The sequence below is a fragment of the Schistosoma haematobium genome, chromosome 2 (genome assembly GCF_000699445.3).
Source record: "Schistosoma haematobium chromosome 2, whole genome shotgun sequence".
Taxonomy (NCBI): domain Eukaryota; kingdom Metazoa; phylum Platyhelminthes; class Trematoda; order Strigeidida; family Schistosomatidae; genus Schistosoma; species Schistosoma haematobium.
The window spans coordinates 7434179-7457264 of NC_067197.1; the positions used below are offsets into that span (position 1 = coordinate 7434179).

The 23086-nt window shown below is 34.7% G+C and overlaps 2 protein-coding genes across 2 annotated transcripts in view; one reads left to right on the forward strand and one right to left on the reverse strand.

The window, feature by feature from the left end:
- The first annotated feature begins 3346 nt into the window (after positions 1–3346).
- LAMC1_3 (Laminin subunit gamma-1) lies at positions 3347–18929 on the forward strand. The gene is made up of 7 exons (XM_051208080.1): positions 3347–3584; positions 3975–4003; positions 5576–5600; positions 7130–7242; positions 11597–15073; positions 16746–16823; positions 18818–18929. The coding sequence occupies exon 5, from the start codon at positions 13593–13595 to the stop codon at positions 14244–14246; it is 654 nt and encodes a 217-aa protein (XP_051067375.1). The 5' UTR covers positions 3347–3584; positions 3975–4003; positions 5576–5600; positions 7130–7242; positions 11597–13592; the 3' UTR covers positions 14247–15073; positions 16746–16823; positions 18818–18929.
- A 2821-nt stretch (positions 18930–21750) lies between these two features.
- Positions 21751–23086, reverse strand: part of MS3_00010734 (uncharacterized protein) — a gene marked incomplete at its 5' end in the record, with an annotated part of 31881 nt that continues 30545 nt past the window's right edge. The window contains one exon of the mRNA XM_051219128.1: positions 21751–21887. Within this exon, the coding sequence (XP_051067376.1) occupies positions 21846–21887 (42 nt within the window). The 3' untranslated portion in view covers positions 21751–21845. The remainder of the gene's footprint in view (positions 21888–23086) is intronic.

Sequence of the window (23086 nt, forward strand, 5' to 3'; positions counted from 1 at the left end):
GGTCTCATTTTCGAACGCTGTTACACCTAATAACCCTCATTTAAAAACTGCGATTAAAAAACAGGTACATAAACCGAGTGATTAGATTATAACCATAATATTTGAGAGACTTTTTATGGTCATATCTGTTGAATTCTCCACCATTGTCAATAATACTAATTCCCACGACAAATCCACATTGTATGCAATGGGGATCGGTTTATGTAAATGTTTTATACCATCAACTCCCCAATCAGACTTGAAACTTGCATGACTGTAAGTATTAATCACAAGATGCTGTTTTTCTACGATTGAACCACTCAGTCCAAGGAATGAAACTCTATTAGAATCATTGACTTGAGCTATCAATCTCTACCTCGATCAAAGTTATAATTGACTAGTTCTTAACACTGAATGAGTCCTGTCGACCAACATACAATATGATGATTATTACTAGTCTAAATAACAGGAAATCGTGTACACTACATTTTGTTGTTAGCATTTTGATTTGATCGGCAGAAAGTCATCTCTGACTTAGGTTTTCATGCTAGTCAGTACTCATAAGCCAGCAAAGGGGTGGGGTAATAGGAGATACTTGATGATATATGCAGAATATAATGTACAATAAGCAGTTATAAAAAATATTTTAGTATTCTTCAAAGTCAATGAATTCTGTTGAACTTTTCAGCAATAGTAAGTTAAGCAATAAACAGGGGGATAACTTTAGGAGTCACTGCCAGTATCGTCTGAGTGACTAAGCGGAGGGAATAGAGTGGTTTTGCTTGAAGAAAAACTTTACTACCTCGAGCACACGGGTGTTATCTTACTGTGTGGTGGTTTGATTTTGTCAGTTGGTAATAAACGTACGTAGGCTTTGGATTTACTTTGCATCTTCCGAAGGCAGATTAGCTTGTGCCCAACCAGGCTATAAGCTCTTCGTTATGTTAGTCTTGCAATGACATCGCATTTACGACGCGTCTATGTGAGTAGTTCCGCTCTCTGCTTACAAAACTTAACTGTCCAGATTAAGAATGATAAAAATATTTTGGTCATCGCCGTCTATAAAAGATTGCTGATCTTCAGTGGAAACACCGTGTTAGTAATGCGGAGATTCGGCAAAGTGTGTTCAGGCACAGTGGCAAAAATCCGGTCATTGTCATAATCTAAAACCTACTCCTGTAACTTGGACGTGTCACACAAATGCTATTTTTAGTGACTATCATACATTACATGACAACGATAGTACTGGTTCGAAAAAGTAGAGATGATCGGTTTACGACATGGTGTCGTTTAATGAAAGAAATAATACTGTCATATGTTGATACGTAACAACTATTCTGATGGCGACTTAAAGGTGGTGCAACTCAGTGTGTTGAGACGTTATCAAGTGTCCCTCAAAATAGGAGTCAGTGGTAATCATCCTCTAGTTTTCTTTTACAATCTTCGTAAAAGTGGAAAAGAACATATCACCTACCTTACACCTAAGTTCGCTTACGCTTACTTTTGCCAAACTCTTCAATTAACTTATTTAACAGACTGTCGTTCAGACAGTAACAATTTGCAGTTCATTGTATCATTACTATCATGTCTGTATGCTTGATCACATGTTACAGCCACCACACATCTATCTTGGTAGCTGTAGTCAACGCTTCGTATTGTCTTCCGAAATTTATAAACCGTTTGGTAATTATTTAATAACAGTTGTCAGGACAAGTGATAGACAAAGATTTAGGGATTATCTGAAAGATAATAATTGGTGAGCTGAAAGTGCGAATGGAACTCAGCTTTCTACGGTACGATCTAAATTCGAAAATAAACACACTTCGTCTCAATTCGGATTACTTTTGTGGATTATTATTTCTGTGAATTACCATTATCGTTATTTTCATTACACGTACATTATCTCATAAATATTGTGGGATACAATTAACTCCATTAACAATAATAAATAAAAGAATGTATATACAGTTAATACACTGGTTTAATTTAGTCAGTCTATTCTGTGTTATAACATTTTATCGTTTGTTATTATGACTATTATTGTCGGTTTGTTTCCCTTCCCTTGTTTTATTTGTGTACTACTTACTGTTTGTACACATGTCAGAGTACGCTAAGTTAAGTTGCTCTCAAACGCGGTCCGTGAGGTCCCTTAATATTTTCTATCCCACCTTTTAGAGTCAGCAACTCATAATTACGCATAACGACGGTAGACGACAGGAGAGAGTTAAGTATTTTATGCCACATATTGACAAAGTCGACTCAGACTGACAGACCACAAAGATGGTCACAAAACAGGTTGCTCACTAGAAGCCTATCATCCTCGAAGAGACGCTTAGCTCCTTCGATATGTTGGCATCATCAAACACATGGCAACAGGACTAGAAAGCGTAGACCACCTTGTAGGTTTAAAATAACACAACTTAAAAATGATCCAGCGAGATGTTGGCGACGACTACGTCAGCAGGCGTAACTCCGAGGAACAGTCGTTTGTTTTATATACAGGACCAGACGACAAGGGCACAATTCTTAGTAGATACGTGAGCAGAAATCAGCATCGTGTCTAAAACATTGAAAGATAAAGAGCTGTCCACGAGAATTCCAAGTCTTAAATTCTATTTCTGACAAGGGTATGATTGTGTACTCTTGAAACGTTACATAATAGGATAAAACGATAATCAAGTACTTATCAGTTTCCAACAGTTGTCTAGTTTATACTCAGTCTGTGATATAAACTGAAAATAACGCGTGGCGTAGAGTCTAGTCGCGATTGACCATGAACACCACTACAAGAAGACTACGTGCCAGTTAACCGATAAAATCCCCCGTAAGCCAAATATCAGAAGGCAGTTGATGGCTGTAGTCGAGATGTATTTGTTGGCGATCTCGTGGTATTGAAAGGATACCGAGATAGTGCCAAAGGAGTACAAGCGTGGTTACTGAGCGTAACCGAACCCGTGCAAGGTCACAATCGAAAGATAATGGAGCAATAATATGGCTGTCTTTAGCACAGTTAAACAAACGAGCACAGTAAAACAATCACTGGTACAATTGGTTATATAATGATTGTTTCCATTAAATCGATCGCGTTCTCCTGGTAAAAGTAGGTCACTACAGACGTCCATATGGCCTATATATATATATATATAGCCTTAAAACGAGAGTGATCAGTTACATACCTAGATACTAATTAAGAATGAACGTCTTCTGACCTCATCGGAAATCGCACTAATTTTTATAATACATCATTGCTCTCAAATAACGCGCTATACATAGCAAAGTCAAAGTTTACCAATCCGATAAGTTATGTTATATTTATTCATTTATATTTTAATTGGCTTCAATAATTTACTAATTACAAGTATAGCAACAAATGATCAAAGGTTGAATAGATTACTCTTCGCCCTGATGTCTCTTGAATAAAAAGAAAACATGTTAGGTAATATCCATAACATTGAATAATCAATTATACACGTTATATTGTTGGCTAAATTAAAATATAAAAACTAAACAGTGTAAATTAAATAGTCCATTAATAACCTTTCCAAGATTTTACGTATAATCTATTGTATTTACAGACCAAATGTTAATCATTCACATTCTATCATGTAAGATTATTTAAATTGTTTTTTGTCTTTCCAGTTCGTGTCGGTTAGAGACAGCTATCTACCTTAGATAATGAATGAATGGTTGCTCAAGATTATGGATTGATTAAAGTTAAACATTAACACCATTGGATACCTACCGGCTCAGTAGTCTAGAGGTTAAGTGTTCACGCATGAGATTGAATGTTCTGAGTTCGAGTCACTTTGGTGTGGGATCATGGATGCACACTGCTGAGAAGTCCCACACTAGGATGAAACAGCCATCCAGTGTTTCCAGGTTTGCAATGGTGGTCTAATTTAGATTAAATCGTGAATTCAACTATTAAAATCATTATAATCTCCATAAACCCTTATTCTAATGTTAACTAATCATCATCAATTTTAAATCGACAGATCTAACAATATTGGATTTAATGTTACAGGTGAGTGTTTTGTTTTGAAATCATAATCTGTCTATTTCTGTATTCATTTTGACTAATGAGATTTACAAATGAAGTTATTCTATCCAATATTAGATTATATAATCATTATAATAGTATCATTTAACTAGATTCACTTTTGTTATATTAACCCAGTTTACATAGAACCAATGCTAATTATCTAGGTTGTAGTTATATTTAATAAGTCTAAGATTATATTGGTGTACTATATTTCTCCACTTACAGAATCTTTATCGACTGAGGTGGTTGTGACTTACTTTTCCATGTACCTAAATTAATGGTTGCTTTGGTTGTAAGATGGGGCATGAGTTTCATGACTAACGAAGGAACTCAGCTTTCATCATGAGGGGTCTAAATGAAAACCTTCTAACTCCCAGGGCAGAGTTTAAATGGTTTGAATTATTTTTTATGGTTAGCGTTTTTTTTGGCAAGTTAGTTTTCTACGGAATCAGGTTGCTAACTCCATGCCCAACCTTCCTCCTTTATCTGAGCTTGGGACTGGCAGTAGCCCATGAGGGGTCCCAAGTGGAGTTAGGTGGTTGTGATATGTACTACATATCCATCAACTAACTTCTACTTCAATATTTTATGTTGGCTGGAGTGAGAATAGGTTAAAATAAAGCTGGGTAGGTCACTGCTAAACCTAGATAAAGCATCAGTCTATGAAGTTATTGTTGGTTTGAATCATGTTCGCGGATACAGACTACTTGATTAGAGTTCAAGTGATAAGCGCTATCAGTAGATGGAGATTTAATAGGGCATAGTTCAGAATCAGTTACATTCATTCTTTATCTTAACCTGAACTTTGAATACCAGTATTTCTTTCCGCATACTTCTTCAATTGTTCTTCTTAAACCATATTCTTTCTCTTTAGTCTACCTCCCTTTCATAGCTGGGTACAATTATTTCGACTTCTTCACCATTCCTGTTAATTTCATGTCATGTTAATGAAGTATATCCAAATGAGCTGACATAAATTTGTGAAAAACTCTATATTGATTATCATTGATGAACCTATAAACGGATATACTACCTTACTGAACAACAATTATGTCATGATGCATTATCATACTTCATAAATGAGGATGAGTTAATATTTGTAGACAGTCAGTTATCTTTCCAATAAAGTTTATCGTTATATATATTATGAAAGAGCATAGATTACTCTTAAAAATACACTATCTTTATGCAGTATATAACAAGTAGTTTCGAAATGTCTTCAATCGAAATCAATTAACGACAAAATCTAAATGAATTATCAACCACTAATCATTTCATATTATACTTAATCCAGTATGAAAGTCAATGTGGTTCTGATCTAAACAATTCAATGTTAATGTACCCTAAGTATGGTATTGGTATGATGTTAGTTTATATTCCTAAAAGAGGTTGTAGATAAGTTATGTTACATAATCATAGTTTTTTTTGTTTTTTGTTGTTGTTGAAATGTAGTCATTGAATATAAAACAAAATTGTCTTCCTTTAAAATATTCGTTTCATTCCCTAGTGATGATCATAGGTTTAAGTTAGATAACTTTATTTGGCTTTTTTTAGATTGATTCAACCAGAGAAAAGATAAGTAAGTTGATCTTCTATGATCTTATTATTTTTAGTATATTTTTTTCTGGTTAGCGTTTTTTTTAGCGAGTTAGTTTTCTACGGGATGGGGTCACTAACCCCACGCCCCAACCCTCCTCCTTTATCCGGGCTTGGGACCGGCAGTAGCCACCGGAGGGACTCCAGGCGGAGTTATATTTTTAATATTACATTTGATATAATAAATTTTCAAAAAAAATAATTTGGCTAAAGAACACTATTTCACCCTTACTTAATTCTTGATAGATACTACTTACAAAGTGATAGGATATTTTATTATTATTATTATTGTTATTGGCTTTATTCAATATTACTAATTTTGATAGAATATCGAATTCTCAGCACAAAGTATTTCAACAAGTTCCCTTTTCTTATTTCTTGATCGGATCCTTGTGATAAATATTGAGTGATCGCCAGTTAGATGTTAACAGTTCTGGAATCGATATCTAAATAATATTCATTCTGTTCAGTGCATATTACCAGCAACCATGATGTCTGTGATTGGACTCTTTTGTAACTAGTTCAGTGAAATGTTGTAAACTTTTCATAAACGCACTTGAATAGGTTATGCGACTAATAGGCATAATAATGTGTTAAAACAGATTAGAAAACAGATAACTTGTTGAAATATATTCAGATAGAAGGAACAGGTAGCCCAGATATTCAAGCAGTAACTGTTCATTTTGATCTAGTCTATAAAAAATATGGATATATAAACGAAGAATAGTCTTTTTTCAATGATTTCTGATAAGTCTTGCAGATTAGAACGCTATATTCTTCTCCTAAGCTATTCTGTAAACCCCAAGCTAGAACTAAACAGCGACCTGAACACGAGAGAGAAGACTGAAATTATGCGAGAAGTAGTTTACTCCAAGGTTCATTTTAATACAGAAAATATAGGGTTTTTATAATATTTTAAATGTCCTTGGGTTGCTAGAAGATTCTGGAAATTCTACTAAACATAGTAGCAGTGTAGCGATCAGCCAATCTAAGCCCCTGCATGTGACGTTTCGCTTCCTTGATATTTTTGGCAAAAACTCCAAGTGAACGCTGATTAGATGAAACGCTTCTTAGTGTTTCCTGATACTTCCTTGTCTTTTGCAAGCAATTTTCTGGATCACCCCAACAATTTCATATGAAGTTCTATAGTTGAATGTCTCAATATGATGATTCAATAAAGTACGCAATGTTCAATTCGACATTAAAGCTTGTTAACTGAATAAAACTGTCAAGATTGAAATGACTAGTTAGTATTTATTAATTTGAATAAGTTAATATGTCAACTGAAACAGTGAAATCAGTAATCACCACAAATGTGAATTAACAGAATAGAAAAGAACTAATATGAGAGAGAGTGGGTGAAATTGTTTATTATTTTTTTCCTTTAGTCGATAGTCAACCGTATCCAGTTTTCTTTATTCTACCATAGAATGCCGAAAAGGGGAGGGGCACCAAACTATGACATAACATTGAGCTATGGAGTTTTATTTTTTTATTCTACTTTTGACTTAGCTTCTGAAAAATGGAACAATCTATTAAATACAGAATTATTTATAGATCAAACAATAAAATTACACATACAAAAGGAATGTATACAGGCACTAGCAAATGTCTCTATAAATAAAGTAAGTTTTGATTGATATAAGTATTCCTGATGATTTTTGTTTATTGTATCCGAAAAATAATCTATGGGTTTAGCTGTGAACTAACGCTAGCAAAACAGTTCCAATCACTCCATAAAAATATTACTTCTTGTTAGTCTTCAGTCTATATACTATATCATCCCTACACATTTTTGAATAACTTCAAACATTAGATAATCGTAAGGTGTTGGTTTAAGGTAGTCGACAAGTGACTTTGGTTACAGATTTCATGCTATTTGTCACTTGTTAGCAAGATATACCTGTAATTGTGAAGAAATCGGTGCTGCTTGCTAGATCCTATCACTTGTCATCCAATTTGAAAATCAGAGACAATACATCTGAGTCTTAATTCTCTCACAATTACAGATAAACCTCGCTGATGAGTGTCATATAGCATGGAATCTGAATCCAAGGATTCCTACAAACTTTCTCCAACCATCATCTTACATGTCAACATAGTGCACGTGATATATATATATGATTGAATTCATGGGTCAGTTGAAACTAGACCACCATGCAGAACTTAGAAGCACTGGACGGCCGTTTTATCCTAGTATGAGACTCCTCAACAGTGTTCATCCATGATCCCGCCCCACGAGATTCGAACCCAGGGCCTTCAGTCTCGCGCGCGAACGCTTAACCTACTGGACCACTGAGCCGGTTGGCATCCATCGGTGTTAATGTCTAACTTCAACCAATCCACGGAATTGCGCTACCGTCCGCCATTGTCATAAGTGAGTTACTATCTCACAACGGACACGGTTGATCTCCACTGGTCACTGCTTCTCACTAGAATTCCAGAAAATAACTCTTGAAGCCACTCACTACTGAGCATATGATGATTATGATCAGATAAGGGTTTTTCGGAGTTTGTAATAATTGTTAATTATTAGTTAATTATTAAATTACTACAATCTTCACAAAACTCCTGTCTGATTATATATATCCTTGACAAATCATCATATATCATCCTAGAAATGTACAGTGTAACATATTCGCCTGCTACAAATCCTGTTAACGCTTAAAAATCAATCATCAATTCATTCATTATTCAACAGGGGGTTGTTTGATAAACTCAAGATACTTAAATTATCTCACAAGTTGAAATCATGAGCCAACTGAAGCTAGACCACCATGGAAAACCTGGAAGCACTGGACGGCCGTTTCGTCCTAGTATGGGACTCCTCAGCAGTGCGCATCCACGAACCCGCCCCCCGCGGGATTCGAACCCAGGACCTACTGGCTTCGCGCGCGAGCACTTAAATTATCACTTTTTTTATTTATAATTAGAACTCATCTTTCAGGTAATTTAGTATTACACTTGACAACCAAATACTTAAAATTGTAAAGTCGTCTAGATTTTTACTCAAAAAAAAGAAGTTGATTGATTTAAACCAGTTGATACCTGATTTTTTTAAAAAAATTTCCCTGGATAAAGTTAGTTTCACAATGGATTCCATTACAAAAAAATAATAAATGTGTATCTATGTAAGTTTTTGTTGCTATGCATGTTTTATTCAATGAATACTCAATGAAAATTAGCATATCAATTATTAAGTAACAAATTTTTAAATACTGATCTAAATAAATAAGTTTTATAAGAAGAAAATCAAATCTAAATCGATGATATAATTAGATCATATGTTGATAGTTTGGTTTATCTTTATAAGAGATAAATGAAAGTGAATAAATAAATAGAATTATAATCGATTTTTTAAAATTTATTAATTCTCTACAATAATTGGCAACAGATATAAAACGTGATAATCAGTTTATGCGTTGTGGAGATTGTTGAGTTTTTGATTGTGATCATGAACCGATTAATGTTAGACCAGCATGGAAAATCTGGAAGCACTGGACGGCCGTCTTATCCTAGTATGAGACTCCTCAACAGTGTTCATCCATGATCCCGCCCCACGAGATTCGAACCCAGGGCCTTCAGTCTCGCGCGCGAACGCTTAACCTACTGGACCACTGAGCCGGTTGGCATCCATCGGTGTTAATGTCTAACTTCAACCAATCCACGAAGTTGCGCGACCATCTTCCATTGTACTGAGGTAGACACCTGTTTCTACCCAACGTGATAAGTTGAAACAGATAGTTAATAGTACTTTTCAATTTTGGAGTTGTGGAGATTGTTAAGGTTTTTTGATTGAGATCATGAATTGCTTCATGTTAGATTACTATTGAAAACTTGAAAGTACTGGATGAAAATTTGTTTGTTATATTGAAATGATTCTTAACGTGGTACATTAGAGGTAATACTAACAATAGGTCTTGTTATTGATGTGAACAGAGAAACTAAGATGCCATAATAAATAATGGAAGCTATTTTTTTTTGGGGGGGGTGTTATTTCATTTAATTCAAAGTTTATAAAATATTAACACTTAGTTTTGTTTCTAGGTTATTCTACAAACTATAAGCTTTCGTTTGATTTATAACTCACTGAAATACTCTTTACTGTTTTAAAACTATTGTAATGTAAACATAACCTTTGCTACTTTATTTTTCTAACCTAATTCCTATTTTTGGATATAATTGTATTTTCCTAATCGTTTGTACATTGTGGTCATGTTAGTCATTTATTTATTCATGTATCTTTTTGTACTAATCTGAATCGGAGTTGTTGATCGGAAAATTGAAAATAAATAAAGTGGTGTTCCAGTTGACTCGTCTTCTCTCTCTCTCGCTTGTCAACCGATCAGGTGATAGAATAGTTTTCGTCTTTCTACGCAAGACAGTTCATCTCACTTTGAACTCATATATTCTAGCCTCAAGGTTAAACAAGTCAGCCTATCGTGTCGATACTTTATTCTAGATTGAGACATGTTATCTTCTGTATATTAGTCGGTAGACAGATCAAGGACGTAACACTTACCGATCAGTTTCTTTTAATAAATTTCTGAAATTCACCAAAGAGATATCTCTTTCATACCAATTGTGAATTCTACAGTTACGTAAGCTCATAATTTTTGCTGGGTGTTATAAGAGTGACCTGAAAAAAACGAAGACTTGCCAAACCTAAACGTCCATTATCTAATTGACTGTTGGTAGCTGAAGACAACTGCTTGTTTTGGGTCTGCATGATCATCATGAACAACTGCCAATGCTCGGTGATATTGTTCTGAATTAATAGCAGTGATGCGTTCACTCTTTGTATACCCTTAGATTTTGTGTTCAAAAATTATTCTATACCTTTTATGTCATTTATTCATTCTTTGAAAATCATATTCATTAAGTTTAGTTTTTTTTATAGCTGGTGATACCACCACTACGTCTACTACCTTGGTATTCATCTTGATGATTACATCTTATTGTAACGATGTAGTGCACCAAACTAAATCGATGCACATGTTTTAGTTTATGAACGCTGACTAGTTTTTGAATAACTTTTAGGTTAAAAAGTGAATTCTTCACTTTACATATAGCATATTATTAATATCAAAATATTCATTATTGAACCTTAGATTTAGAATTGTAAATCATTTGGGAATAAGTTTACATTCATTTGGAATTGTTTGTTTGAATTTTCGAGATGGTGGAGAAGATTTGTAGCTCAGGTGAATGATTTTGGTGGAGTTTTGTTCTCTGAGCTGGATGGTTTGGTCGTGGAGCTTTCATCGTTCTTCTGAACGACATCATCAGCACAAACTTCAGATAGAAGTGAAGTGTTCGAATTTCTCCACATGTGTTTCACAGCTTGTTCTGTGCACCTCGATATTGATTGGTTCTTGTTGAATTTTGTTGTTGAGTTTTCCCATTGATGTTTAAGGCTGTAATTGATCAGTCTCTTATTGGTATATATGCATCCTGTGAGGACTGCCTCAATATTACCTTGAGTCACAAGCATTATAAATAATGATGGATAGTGGCTAGCAGTGGAATCCAGGACGCACGTTTCGTCTTATTTGGGTCTCGTAAGCTGGGTGCACCTGCATCCCATAGTTGGTGTTCACTCCACGACTCAAATCCAGTACCATTCACTTCAAGCACCATCACGTTATCTACTTAGCTATTGAGTCCTAATAGCCACTTGTTTGTGCAATGGGGTACACCCAGCTTACGAGTCCCAAATAAAACGAAATGCACGTCCTAGATTCCACTGTTAGCCACTATCCATCATTATTTATAATGCTTGTGACTCAAGGTAATATTGAGGCAGTCCTCATAGGATACATATATACCAATAAGAGACTGATCAATTACAGTCCTAAACATCAATGGGAAGATCCAAGCAAACAACACCATTTGGGAATAAGTATAGAACTATGATTCAGGTAAAGAAACTAATTTAAACGAAATGTTTCTGCTCTCTATTCATCTTTTCTTCTCTAGAAATCTGAAATTACCTGCGAATCATTTGCAAATTTTATAATCGATCTTTTATTTCAAGAACATAATGGTAAATTACCAGATAAAGTAAGCTTACATTGTTTTACCATAGGGCGTTTATAAAGATTGTTGAATTTCATGATTTAAATTAAAGAGACCCATCGAAAACCAGGAGACACTGGGTCAATGTTTTGTCTTAGTAAGAGACTTATCATCAGCGTTGATCCATAACCCCACCTTGGATCAGACAAAAGAATTTCGGATCTTTTAGTGGATAGTCAACTTTTAGGCCATAGCTATCTACTGCTTACAGGAGTTCAGGGGATAACGTTTTGACTCTTGAATTCTATAGTATTAGGTTCGAATCTCAATGTGAAGATTAAAATTGAGATTTAAGTAAGCAGTCAACCGTAGAGTCCCAAATAGGATGAAACTTGACGCGTGGATTTTACCACTGACCGCAGACCAGTTATACTAAGACGAATCCCATGAATGTTGTTTACTTTTAGTTAATAACTGGAAACTATACCTCACAGCTTGACTGACTGCTTGAAGGCTAGTCATAAAACTAAATAAAGCAGTTACCAAGATCGTCAGAATACTTGAGCAATGTAGATCAGATCGGAGAATCTATATTTTAAATTATTAATATCAGTGAATGTTATATGTAGGTATCAATGTCAAAGTCTCAGTTGGTAATTTGAAATAAACACAGTATCGACATTCTATTATTTAAAGTAAATCACTTCTGCAAACTATTTGATTTATTTATTTAAACACACAAACATTGGTACAAGGAGGCACCAAATAGATATGCGCCACATAAATCATTCGATTTGTGCAAGGGCTGGGATACTGACCGGGTGCCCAAACCGAAGCAGGTGGTTTTCTTAGGGGGTCACACCTGGAGCCTTCGACCTAAAGGTCTGATTCACAAGGCAGAGAGGCGACGTCAGGAGATGCAGTCCCATGGTATCCGATGACCAACAGTAGGTTAATACCCCATTTGTTCCTTCAGGATACTGGAGTTCATGTGTACCATTGGTTTGGAATCAGGGTTTTCCAACTCCTCTGGGTGGACTATCCGTGTCCACCGTTCCAGTTAAAGCCCCTCTCACTTTCGTAAACAACACCCCCGCGGTGAGAAGGCAGTGAATAGGACTTCCCTATCAGTGGTTGTATGAACGCGGCCATGTGAGAGGATTTGTAGAGGGAGAGATGACTCTCCCTACTCTTGGCCGTGACAGGGCATTTGGGGGCTCTCCAAAATAAACAAATAAGTAACCGAAATTAATATGATTTACTTTAGTTTTAAATTCTTTATAATTATATATTAAAAATTCAAAATACCATTTACGAAACAGATTAATAATGACTATCAATCCACCTTATCAGGCAATCAAACTTGTTTAGGCTTTTAGCCCTTCTGATAAAACGAAGATAGAAATCATTTGATCTGATAAAATATAGTTTGAACCGCATTAAGTTTCGACCCATTGAATCGAAGGGAGTGTACACAACTTGCAAAATGGTGTTATTCTAATGTTGTAAAAATAATAAACAAAAAGTAAAATAAACAGGAATCATTAAAATACTGTTTTGTTTTAGTCTGAAGCTCTTTGACAATAATCATTTAGAACCCCTACACAAAATAAGTGGAATTCAGGACTAAAAGGTATCATAGTGACCATTTTATCTTTAGATTAATCAGTTATAATCTAATGGTTTATATTTCGAACTCATAAAATAACGCAATCGTTATTCAATATCATCAAGTACAATTGTCTCAATTTCATAATTAGTTGAATTTCATCGAGTAAGAGTTCTCATAAACACTTTAGTGATCTTTTAATAAATTTAATCACCAATGAATACAAGGATAACATTCAATTTATTAGATTGTGGAAAGTTGAAAGAAGAATGTTAAAGGGTTTTTCAGAAGAAGGCTATCTCCTATACACCCTCCACAAAAAAACACTAGCTATCATAATGAACTCAAATGTATCAGTTAAACAATGTAATTATCATATGGAATTCCTATGATGGATTAAAATGCAAAATCGTACATGGAGGACAGTTGACAAAGTCGTTCGAAGCAAAGACCGATGCCAGGCAAGGTTGCTTACTCTCACCCTTTCTCTTTTTCCTGGTGATCGGCTGGAGCATGAAGACGTCAACATCTGAAGGGAAATACGGGATACAGTGGACATCTAGGATGCACTTGGACGATCTAGACTTCGCAAATGATCTGGGCCTTCTATCCCAAACGCAACAACAAATGCAGGAGAAGACGACCAGTGTAGCAGCAGCTTCAGCAGCAGTAGGTCTCAATATACACAAGGAGATAAGCAAGATTCTCCGATACAACACAGAACGCAACAATCGAATCACACTTGACGGAGAAGATTTGGAAGATGTGAAAATCTTTACATATCTGGGCAGCATCATTGATGAACAGGGTGGATCTGATACAGATGTGAAGGCAATAGCAGCATATTCACAACTAAAGAACATCCGGAACTCAAAACAGCTGTCTGTTAACCAACATCAAGGTCAGAATTTTCAATACAAATGTCAAGACAGTTCTACTGTATGGGGCGGAAACCTGGAGAACTACGAAAGACATCATCCAGAAAATACAGGTGTTTATTAACAGTTGTCTACGCAAAATACTTCGGATCCGTTGGCCGGACACTCTCAGCAACAACCTATTGTGGAAAAGAACAAACCAGATCCCAGTGGAGGAAGAAATCAGGGAGAAACGCCGGAAGTGGATAGGACACACATTGAAGAAAGCATCCAACTGCGTCACAATACAAGCCTTCACATGGAATCCTCGAGGACAAAGAAAAAGAGGAAGATCAAAGAACACATTACGACGAGAAATGGAGATAGACATGAGGAAAATGAACAAGAATTCGACGGAACTAGAAAAGAAGGCCCAGGACAGAGTGGGTTGGAGAATGCTGGTCTGCGGCCTATGTTCCGTTGGAAGTAACAGGCGTGAGTAAGTAAGTCAACATTTTTAAAGTATATTGCTAGAAACTAGTGAATTCATTTATGAGATATTCCATTATAATATATATTGTTCACATTCAAAGATCAACTCATTGTTTCCCCAGGTTTCTTTGTTCTCTGTTGTTTGTTTGTTTCTTTTTTTCTAATTCAACAGATAAATCTCGATGGTAAGTTCAACCGATCTGAATAAAATTGTCAATGAAGAAGAAACTATTTTATTAGACAGTCTGAAAAAGAAAACAACAATAAGAAGATAAAAATAATTAATCTCGTTTACTCTGTTCTCCTTTCTCCTTTCTTTCTTTCTTTTTTCTCTTTTTTTCTTTTCTTTTTCTAGTCTGTACTGGATGTAAGATGACAGTGATTTCAGTAAAATTCGTATTACAACTTTCACAAGTTACTTACTATATTAACAAATTTATTGATCAATTGTGTATATTCACTGGACCATATTTATCTGAAGTGAGTAAGCTATGAAAATGGACTTATCTAGTAAATCATTATATTTTTGTAGTTATGGCTTTGATCGAGGAGATTTGAAGATTAATTTAATTTGAAAATGGTATTCACCATGGAGTGTCATCAGATGAGGGTAATAATATAGATAAAAGAGTACCGGATGGGTGCTTTACCTATTAGGAAGGGCTTCTCAGAAATGTCTCGTAAAGGTGAAACTCAGAGCATTTATACCTCTCTATAAGTTGCATACTTTTAGACGAATAACATAGAATACAATAACCGAAATTTCCAATATCAGTCTATTCAATATATATTGCGATGTTATCTTAGCTGGTGACAATGAGCAATGAAAAGCGATTGCGTATCAATGATCAGTTGATCAAATAGTTTCTAGAGATATACTTTGTTTATAAAGATAGTTTCATGATAGATTAACTATTCATGAGTGCATACATCAATGTATGCATGGGACCGAGTCAGTCGTCTTCAGTCTTAGCAACGATTTGGGCAGAATTCAGCTTCTATATTGAAATCAAATAATCTGGTAATTAAATTTGACCACTTCATGATAAGTAACAGTTTGAAGTAAACGCTCTGCAGTCATATCCCTAGTAACTGCATACTTGGATAATCCTTCGACAAGAATTAATGATTTCTTCTAAAAAAAGAACAAGATCTAAGTACACAATAGAGCTGAGAATAATAACGGAATAATTTATACTTCACTTGGGAAAAAAAGCACTAATTATTTGAATTATTTCAAAGCTCCATATGTGTTTTACTCTTCAGGTGGCAATCATTGCAAGTCAAGTCTGCCTATTTAACTTAATCATTCAAATAAGTGATCTGAAGGTCATCTACTTGTTAATCAACCCAATATTTAAGTACTCATAACTGAAATACTAAATTCAATCGGTTCTCTCGTATTATTTGATTCATTTGATAAATTACTTCCAAGTAGTTATTAATGATTGTCGATATTTAGATTCACTATGCATTCTGATAAAAACTACAAACTGACAGTGTTAGAATAGTTGCTCAAGATCATGGATCGACTGAAGTTAAACATTAATACTGTTGGATGCAAACCGGCTCAGTCGTCTAAAGGTTAAGCGTTTGAACGCGAGACTGAAGGTTCTGAGTTCAAGTCCCTTTGGTGAAGAATCATGGATGCTCACTACTGAGGAGTCCATTACTATTACAAAACGACTGTCGTGTGCTTTCAGGTTTTCAATGGTGTTCTAACTTACACCAACTCATGAATTTAACTATTAAAATTGATTATGTGTATGTTTTTTTGTTGAGTTTATGTATAAGTTTTTGTTCATAGGTTATTATCACAAGTGATTTTGTGGAGATTTCAGTAATTTTATAGTTGAATTCATGAGTAAGTTGAAACGTTGGATGCCGGTTGGATCAGTGGTCTAGAGGTTAAGCGTTCGCGAGCGAGACTGACAGGTCCTGTGTTCGAATCTTGCGAGGCAGGATCGTGTATGCGAACTGCTGAGGAGTCTCATTCTAGGATGAAACGGCTGTCAATTGATTTCAGGTTTTCCATGGTGGTCTAGCTTCAACTGACTCATGGATTCAACTTTAAAAGTGATAGGTTAATTAACTGATACTTAAAAATTAATATGCCAAATATAATTCTATATTTAATCATTAAAATTTTCAGTGTTCATTTGTTGCTCAAAACTATGCTGGTATATTATTAAATTTATTTGAAAATTCAACTGTTCCTATGATCTGTCAGGTAGTTGAGTTGGCGCTATTCTTTTCATACTGTCTTTTAAAACAATATATATATATATATATATATATATATATATATATATCACATGTTTGTTCAATAACATATGAATGTTTTAAAGCAACTAATGTGATATAATATAAACATCAGAAGGGGTTTTGTGATTATTATAATAATTTTAATAGTTTAGATCATTAGTTATTTGAAGCTAAACCACCATGGAAAACCTGGAAGCACTGGACGGCCGTTTCGTCTTATTGTGGGGCTTCTCAGCGACCCGCGTCCACGATCCCGCCTCAAGAGATTCGACCCCAGGACCTATCAGTCTCGCGCACGAGCGTTTTGCATGGTAGTCTAGCTTCAATTGACTCATGATCTCAACTATTACAATAATATAAACACTTTATAAAGGATTATTAACTCGATCAACAAATACTTACATAATTGAGTTTTAATAAATAAAATGATTCGTGTTATAGAATATCTAGGTCAAGAATGTAAAGATTAAATCTACATTATTATAGACAACATCTTGTAATGATGGAAATGATTTTGATTTTGATATTGTTAAGTAGTCTAAGCCAAATAATGTAATTGTGAAACATTCATTATCATTCTAGACAAGACTATCTTTTCTTACCATGTATAAAAGTAAGCTTTTTAGTTATCACCTATACTAATTTTAATAGTTGAGATCGTGAGTCGATTGAAGCTAAACCACCATAGGAAACCTAGAAACACTGGACAGCCGTTTCGTCCTATTATGGCACTCCACAGAAGTGTACACATGATCCGGCCTCACGATTTGAATTATTAAAATTAATATGATATTCCACAAAACCCCTTTTAATATTACATATACGTTAGATCAGTCCATTCTAATAGTCTATGAAATTAATCAATCAAAAACAAAGTCATCAGGATAAAGTAATTTCGTGTATGTGATATAATCAGAACGCTTGCTTGTACATGAAGTTAACACTAGTAACATTATCTAGAATGGTAATGGAGGCTTTATAATTAAAACAATTAACTTAGATAACTCATTTACATTTAGCATTAACATTAGGAAACATTAATATCTAGTTGATGAGTTTCAAAGTAAGATTAAATATTTCATCTTCAATTAGAATTTTAGTCATAACCCAAGGATATAATAAAACTTTTAGCAACAGCGAATACTGATGGATTCATTGATGATGTAAATATGCCAACAGAGACTCGTCAAAATTCAGTTTTAAGAATTAACAACAGAAAAACATCAACCCTTACAAATGTTCTAGTCGCTGGGCTTAAGACATACTTTCTGAACATCCACTAAAATGTATAACCAGTCATGTCTGAATCACTAACTATTATCAACGAAGGGATTGATTGATAGTCAGTTTTTACTTTGAGCTAACAGCTTGAGAATTATATCACTGAAAAGTAGATCTCATGACTGAGGTGTTTTCTTTTTTGTTGTTGTATTTTTTTATCTTTAAATCCTATTGGATAAATATTCATTACACCATTATCTCTATAACAAACCTATGACAATCCCTCCTTCAAGTTAAACAAGTTGGTGAAGTCTAGTAAGCCTTTCTGGAAAAAAACAGACCACATCAAAGCACAGCACAACTACTGCAGATAGAATAGCTGTTTTTGCAACCGATTTGAGTTTACCCCATAAGGAGCAACTACGTGCATTACATGCACCACTTTTGTCAATATTTTGTCATTTTTCCATCCAAGAGTAATTGTGCTGTGATTCTTTCTGGATTTAGTAATCGGTTTGAGGGTATCGGTCGAGTGAGTGATTAGCCTTATCTCTACCACCCGGGTTACCGTCCACGTTAGTTCATGGGTCACCCATCCCACTATCCAGGAGGCACAAATCAGACGCGTGAGTCGCGTTTTGCCTCCATATGACAATATTATAATAATATTTCATTTATCATTGAACTGAAGTTTATTTCTAACAGGATTGAAAATTTATTATATAACTTTCTTTCCAGAGATTGATGATATGTTAAAGAATACTTGAGAAGTTGAAATATTGAGGAGGTGAAGAAGAACTCTATTTTACTTCATTGTATTTTTGTCAATAAATAAACTATTGTGGAAGTACCCCTTTATTTTATGAAGTACAAAATGTTATGCTTCTATAAGATTAAGTGGGTGAGACTATAATATATGATTGACCTTTGAGCGACGCCAGACGTACCTTGAAAGTGTCCACCTAATAACCAGGACCAAATGAGGGTTATAAACCAGTGTGAGGTATTGTAATTTTAATGATTAAGGTTAGAAACTAGATTTAGGGTTTTCATCACGAACTGACATCAGCTATAATGCCAAAGTTCTATTTAGTCAAGTAGATGGGTGAATTTAGAATTGAAATCCAAGACCTGTTATCTTATGCATGGTTGGTTCGTCCATAAATTAAAGTCTCGCCATTAAATGAAATAATAAGTTAACGTTAGACTATCTTGTCCTTTAACTATGTTTTATCATGATTAATTTGAACTGACAACTGTTACAGAGCTGTAAATGGTTGACTTCAACTTGTAGAGGCTGGTACTATGTTATGCCTATATAGCTTATTCTAGCTTCCGGACAGATTAGTTTATTCACTTTTCACATTTTGATCTTGTTAATTATTCGATTATCAACCTTGATTGTTTATATAACATTGAGGTATGATCTGATGTAAAAAAAATGACATTGATGGAGGAAAGAGTTAGAATGATTAGTGTTATCTAGAATCAGTTGATCACTGGGCGGTGATCAATGTCATGTATATCAGGTTCTTCTCAGTGTAGATCGAATCCTATCGACCAAGTTACAATATGGCCATCAATCTAGGTGATTCGACATTGCGTGCACTATGTTGAGATAAGATGGTGGTTGGAGGTAGTCAATATGAAACCATGGACGTAGGTTTCGTGCTACTTGGCCCTGGTCAGCAAGGCGAACCTGTAATTTTGAGGGGTTTGATGCTCCTTGTCGATTCACATAGGTTTGTTTAGCTTAGATGTTTTACTGAGGTTTCTATAAAAACCGCCAACCCATAAGGAATAGAAATGGTATAGTTGACACGTTTGTCTATGATATATAGGTTATAAAATAGACAAAAGAAATCGTAAGCTAACCAGTTTTAATAAACTATGATTAGCCTAACATAGTTCATGAATGAGTATATGGAGAAGTGGGTCAGAAGTTACATTAGTTCTTGCAAAAATATATGTTACATAGACAACTGTTTCTAAGTAGTTTATTTCCACTCTGTGACCTATTAAGACAAGGATCTGATACAATTAATTGTCTAGTGTATGCTTGTTATGTCGACATAAGTAGTAAATAACACCAATCAGAAGTGAAATGTCTGGCGGCAGGTTAGGAAGGTTGAATCGACGAGAACGGGAACAGAGAGTAATTGTTACAGCAATTAAGGAACGATGAAGTTCGAGACAATTGATGGAAGGTTTGCAAAAGAAGTATTGAACGTATGGTCTTCACATTTGACGAAAGAACTCTGTAATTTTGTATTAAAATGCATCGGTTGTCCTCACCTGAGTTCTCGTTCATTACAATTACTGTAACTGATTTTTTAATGTTCACTGGGATTCAAGACTGATGTATAAATTTTGTGTTAACATACGAATAATATTTCCAACCAAGGTATCGATGACATGACATTCAGCTTTTAAACGATTATTCATCATGTCATCATTGTATGTATGCTTTGTTGATGCGTTGTTGATAGAAAACCTTTTTGGGGAAATTGGTCTGTATGAATATTATGCTAATCTATCCATTATCAAATAAGTTAGACTATTCTGTCGAGTTACCAGAGTTTAATTTAATTTATTTATGGTCACTGTTCATAGATTTTCCTACTATTTTTATAACTGATGCATTATGCTTCATTTGAATCCAACTTCATTGATGTGAACATTTAAGATGCTTTCGTTCGATTGACTCTGAAACATGCTTTCATTCTGGATCGGACGTTTTTATTTCCTTTATGATTCATACCATGAATTTCTTAGTTCGTTCTCTAAAAATACTAGATTACCATTATTCATAAGTGCAAATATAATTATCGTCCTTCGAGATGCAATGTGCATCGTTATTCGTTTGGGCAACTTAACTTATCAGGATTTTCACAATATAGCCTCCAGAATATCATCATCGTTTCTCAAACCTTTTGATGTTGAGAAGCAAACGTTCCCTATGGTGCCCGTTTCAACCAACCTTAGTTGGTGAAGGCCGTAGGTTCTTCTGGAGAAGAGGCGTACATTAAGCACGGCACAGTTACCGGGCACAATAGTTGTTCTCACATATGGTGTTATGTTTTTTTTTAACCTTATTTCCTGTTCAGTGATCGTTGACCATCAGTGCACCACATAGCAATTATTGATTATCCCTTTTCGTGTTGAAGCTGTTTCACTTTGGACGAATTTATTGTTTAGTAAGGCTTCTAGTCTAGCTGTTTATTTATTGGCAATTGGATGTATTGGTTTTGGTCGTTTATTACTTTGCTTATTTGGTGGTCAGTAGTTGGACTTCTTTTTATTTAGTTTTATTATGGAGGTTGGCAATTTAGTCGTCCGAATTGACCCCTAGGGACAGACTCATATAGATGTTAGAGACTAGAATGTATGATTTCCTTTCTGTAATAGTTTTAACAGTTTTTGTGTTTGGAGAAACTCATGATCACCCAACACCAAAGTCTTTATTTTGGTTATTTTTCCCAGTATTATAGTCAAAATTGTTTGAAATATTTACTTTATATAAGTATTGCAGGTTTGACTGAGTTCATTCCCAGGCTATCTATTCAGTATTTCATCAAAGAATTTATACTTGTAAACAAATATATACTGGACGTTCTGCAATACATCATACTTGTACAGTTATGTATTATATACAAAAATGAAAAGAAGAGTTTACGAATTAAATATTTATTTACTTATCCAAAGAAATGTCCCCGAATGGTTTAAACATAATGATGAATAATAACTGAAGTGAAAAACGGTTAACCTAGTTTTGAAAATCGTCTGAAAACCATTCACCTTTTGAATTCTAAAAGAAATGAAATGAAAAATCCGTTTTACGTTTATGGTAAATTACTCAGTAAAAATTACGCTAACAAATGTTTGCTACTGATTAAAATATAAGTAGCTTAAAATATTCATTGAAATTTAGGGGCTATCAATATGACGGGTTGCCAAATGAACTGTAAAATATGCTACCTTATTTTGTTTTAGTTACTTTTCATGAGATAAATGAAGTTTAACTACAACACTTGGGTGTCCTGTGGTGCGTGCTACTGAGTTCGACAGATATGAGTAGAATGGATCATCAATCAAAAGTGAAATGTTTGGCGGTAGAAGGTTAAGAAGACGAAAGAGAAGAAAAGAGAACGAGAACACAGAATGATTAGTGTGGAAATGTGAGAACAATGAAATCTGAGACGATTGATTGATATTTTGCAAATGAGGTGTTTATTGTGTGGTTCTCAGAGTTTACTAACACATTCTGTAATTTTTATGTTCAAATACATTTACTACAGTCTTTTTCATGAGCTAAAACGGGAAAATTATAATACACTGACTGCTTGATATGATTCGATGCGTAGTCAAGAATGTTAAGTGAAGTTAGATAATACTCCACTTATAACAGTTCCTCTAAATCTCAACCCTCAATTTCTAAAAGTAATGAATAAAAGGACGACAAAACATTGCATTGTAGCCAATATCAGTTCGTTCTGAAAACCCTTACCCTAATTTGTAATCCCAACTCAAAACTTCAGCCTAACACTTATTATCAAACATTAACTTTCTTACATTATAATTGATATCATTTGGTGAAAAAAACCCTATGGGATAATAACCCTAACTCAGAATACTATCCCAAATCACATTATGAAAACCTGACGATTGTTATTTATTACAAAATATAATTTGATATATCAGATTTAATTATTTCATTCAAAACTGTTAGTGCACTATTATCTTCAGGAAGTATATCCTGGAGTTCTAATGAGAAGTAGTGACCAGTGGAGTTCAACCAGGTCTGTTGTGAGATAACAACTCACTGAAGACAATGTTGAATGTGTCGCTCAATTTCGTGGATTAGTTGAAGTTAGACATTAACACCGTTGGATGCCAACCGGCTCAGTGGTCTAGTGGTTAAGTGCTCGCGCGCGAAACCAGTAAATCCTGGGTTCGAGTCTCGCAGGGGGCGAGGTGGTGGATGCGCACTGCTGAGGAGTCACGCAA

What these genes read in the sequence shown, in the direction of transcription:
- LAMC1_3 (XM_051208080.1), top strand. Translation starts at nt 13,593, where the DNA reads ATGTATCAGTTAAACAATGTAATTATCATATGGAATTCCTATGATGGA.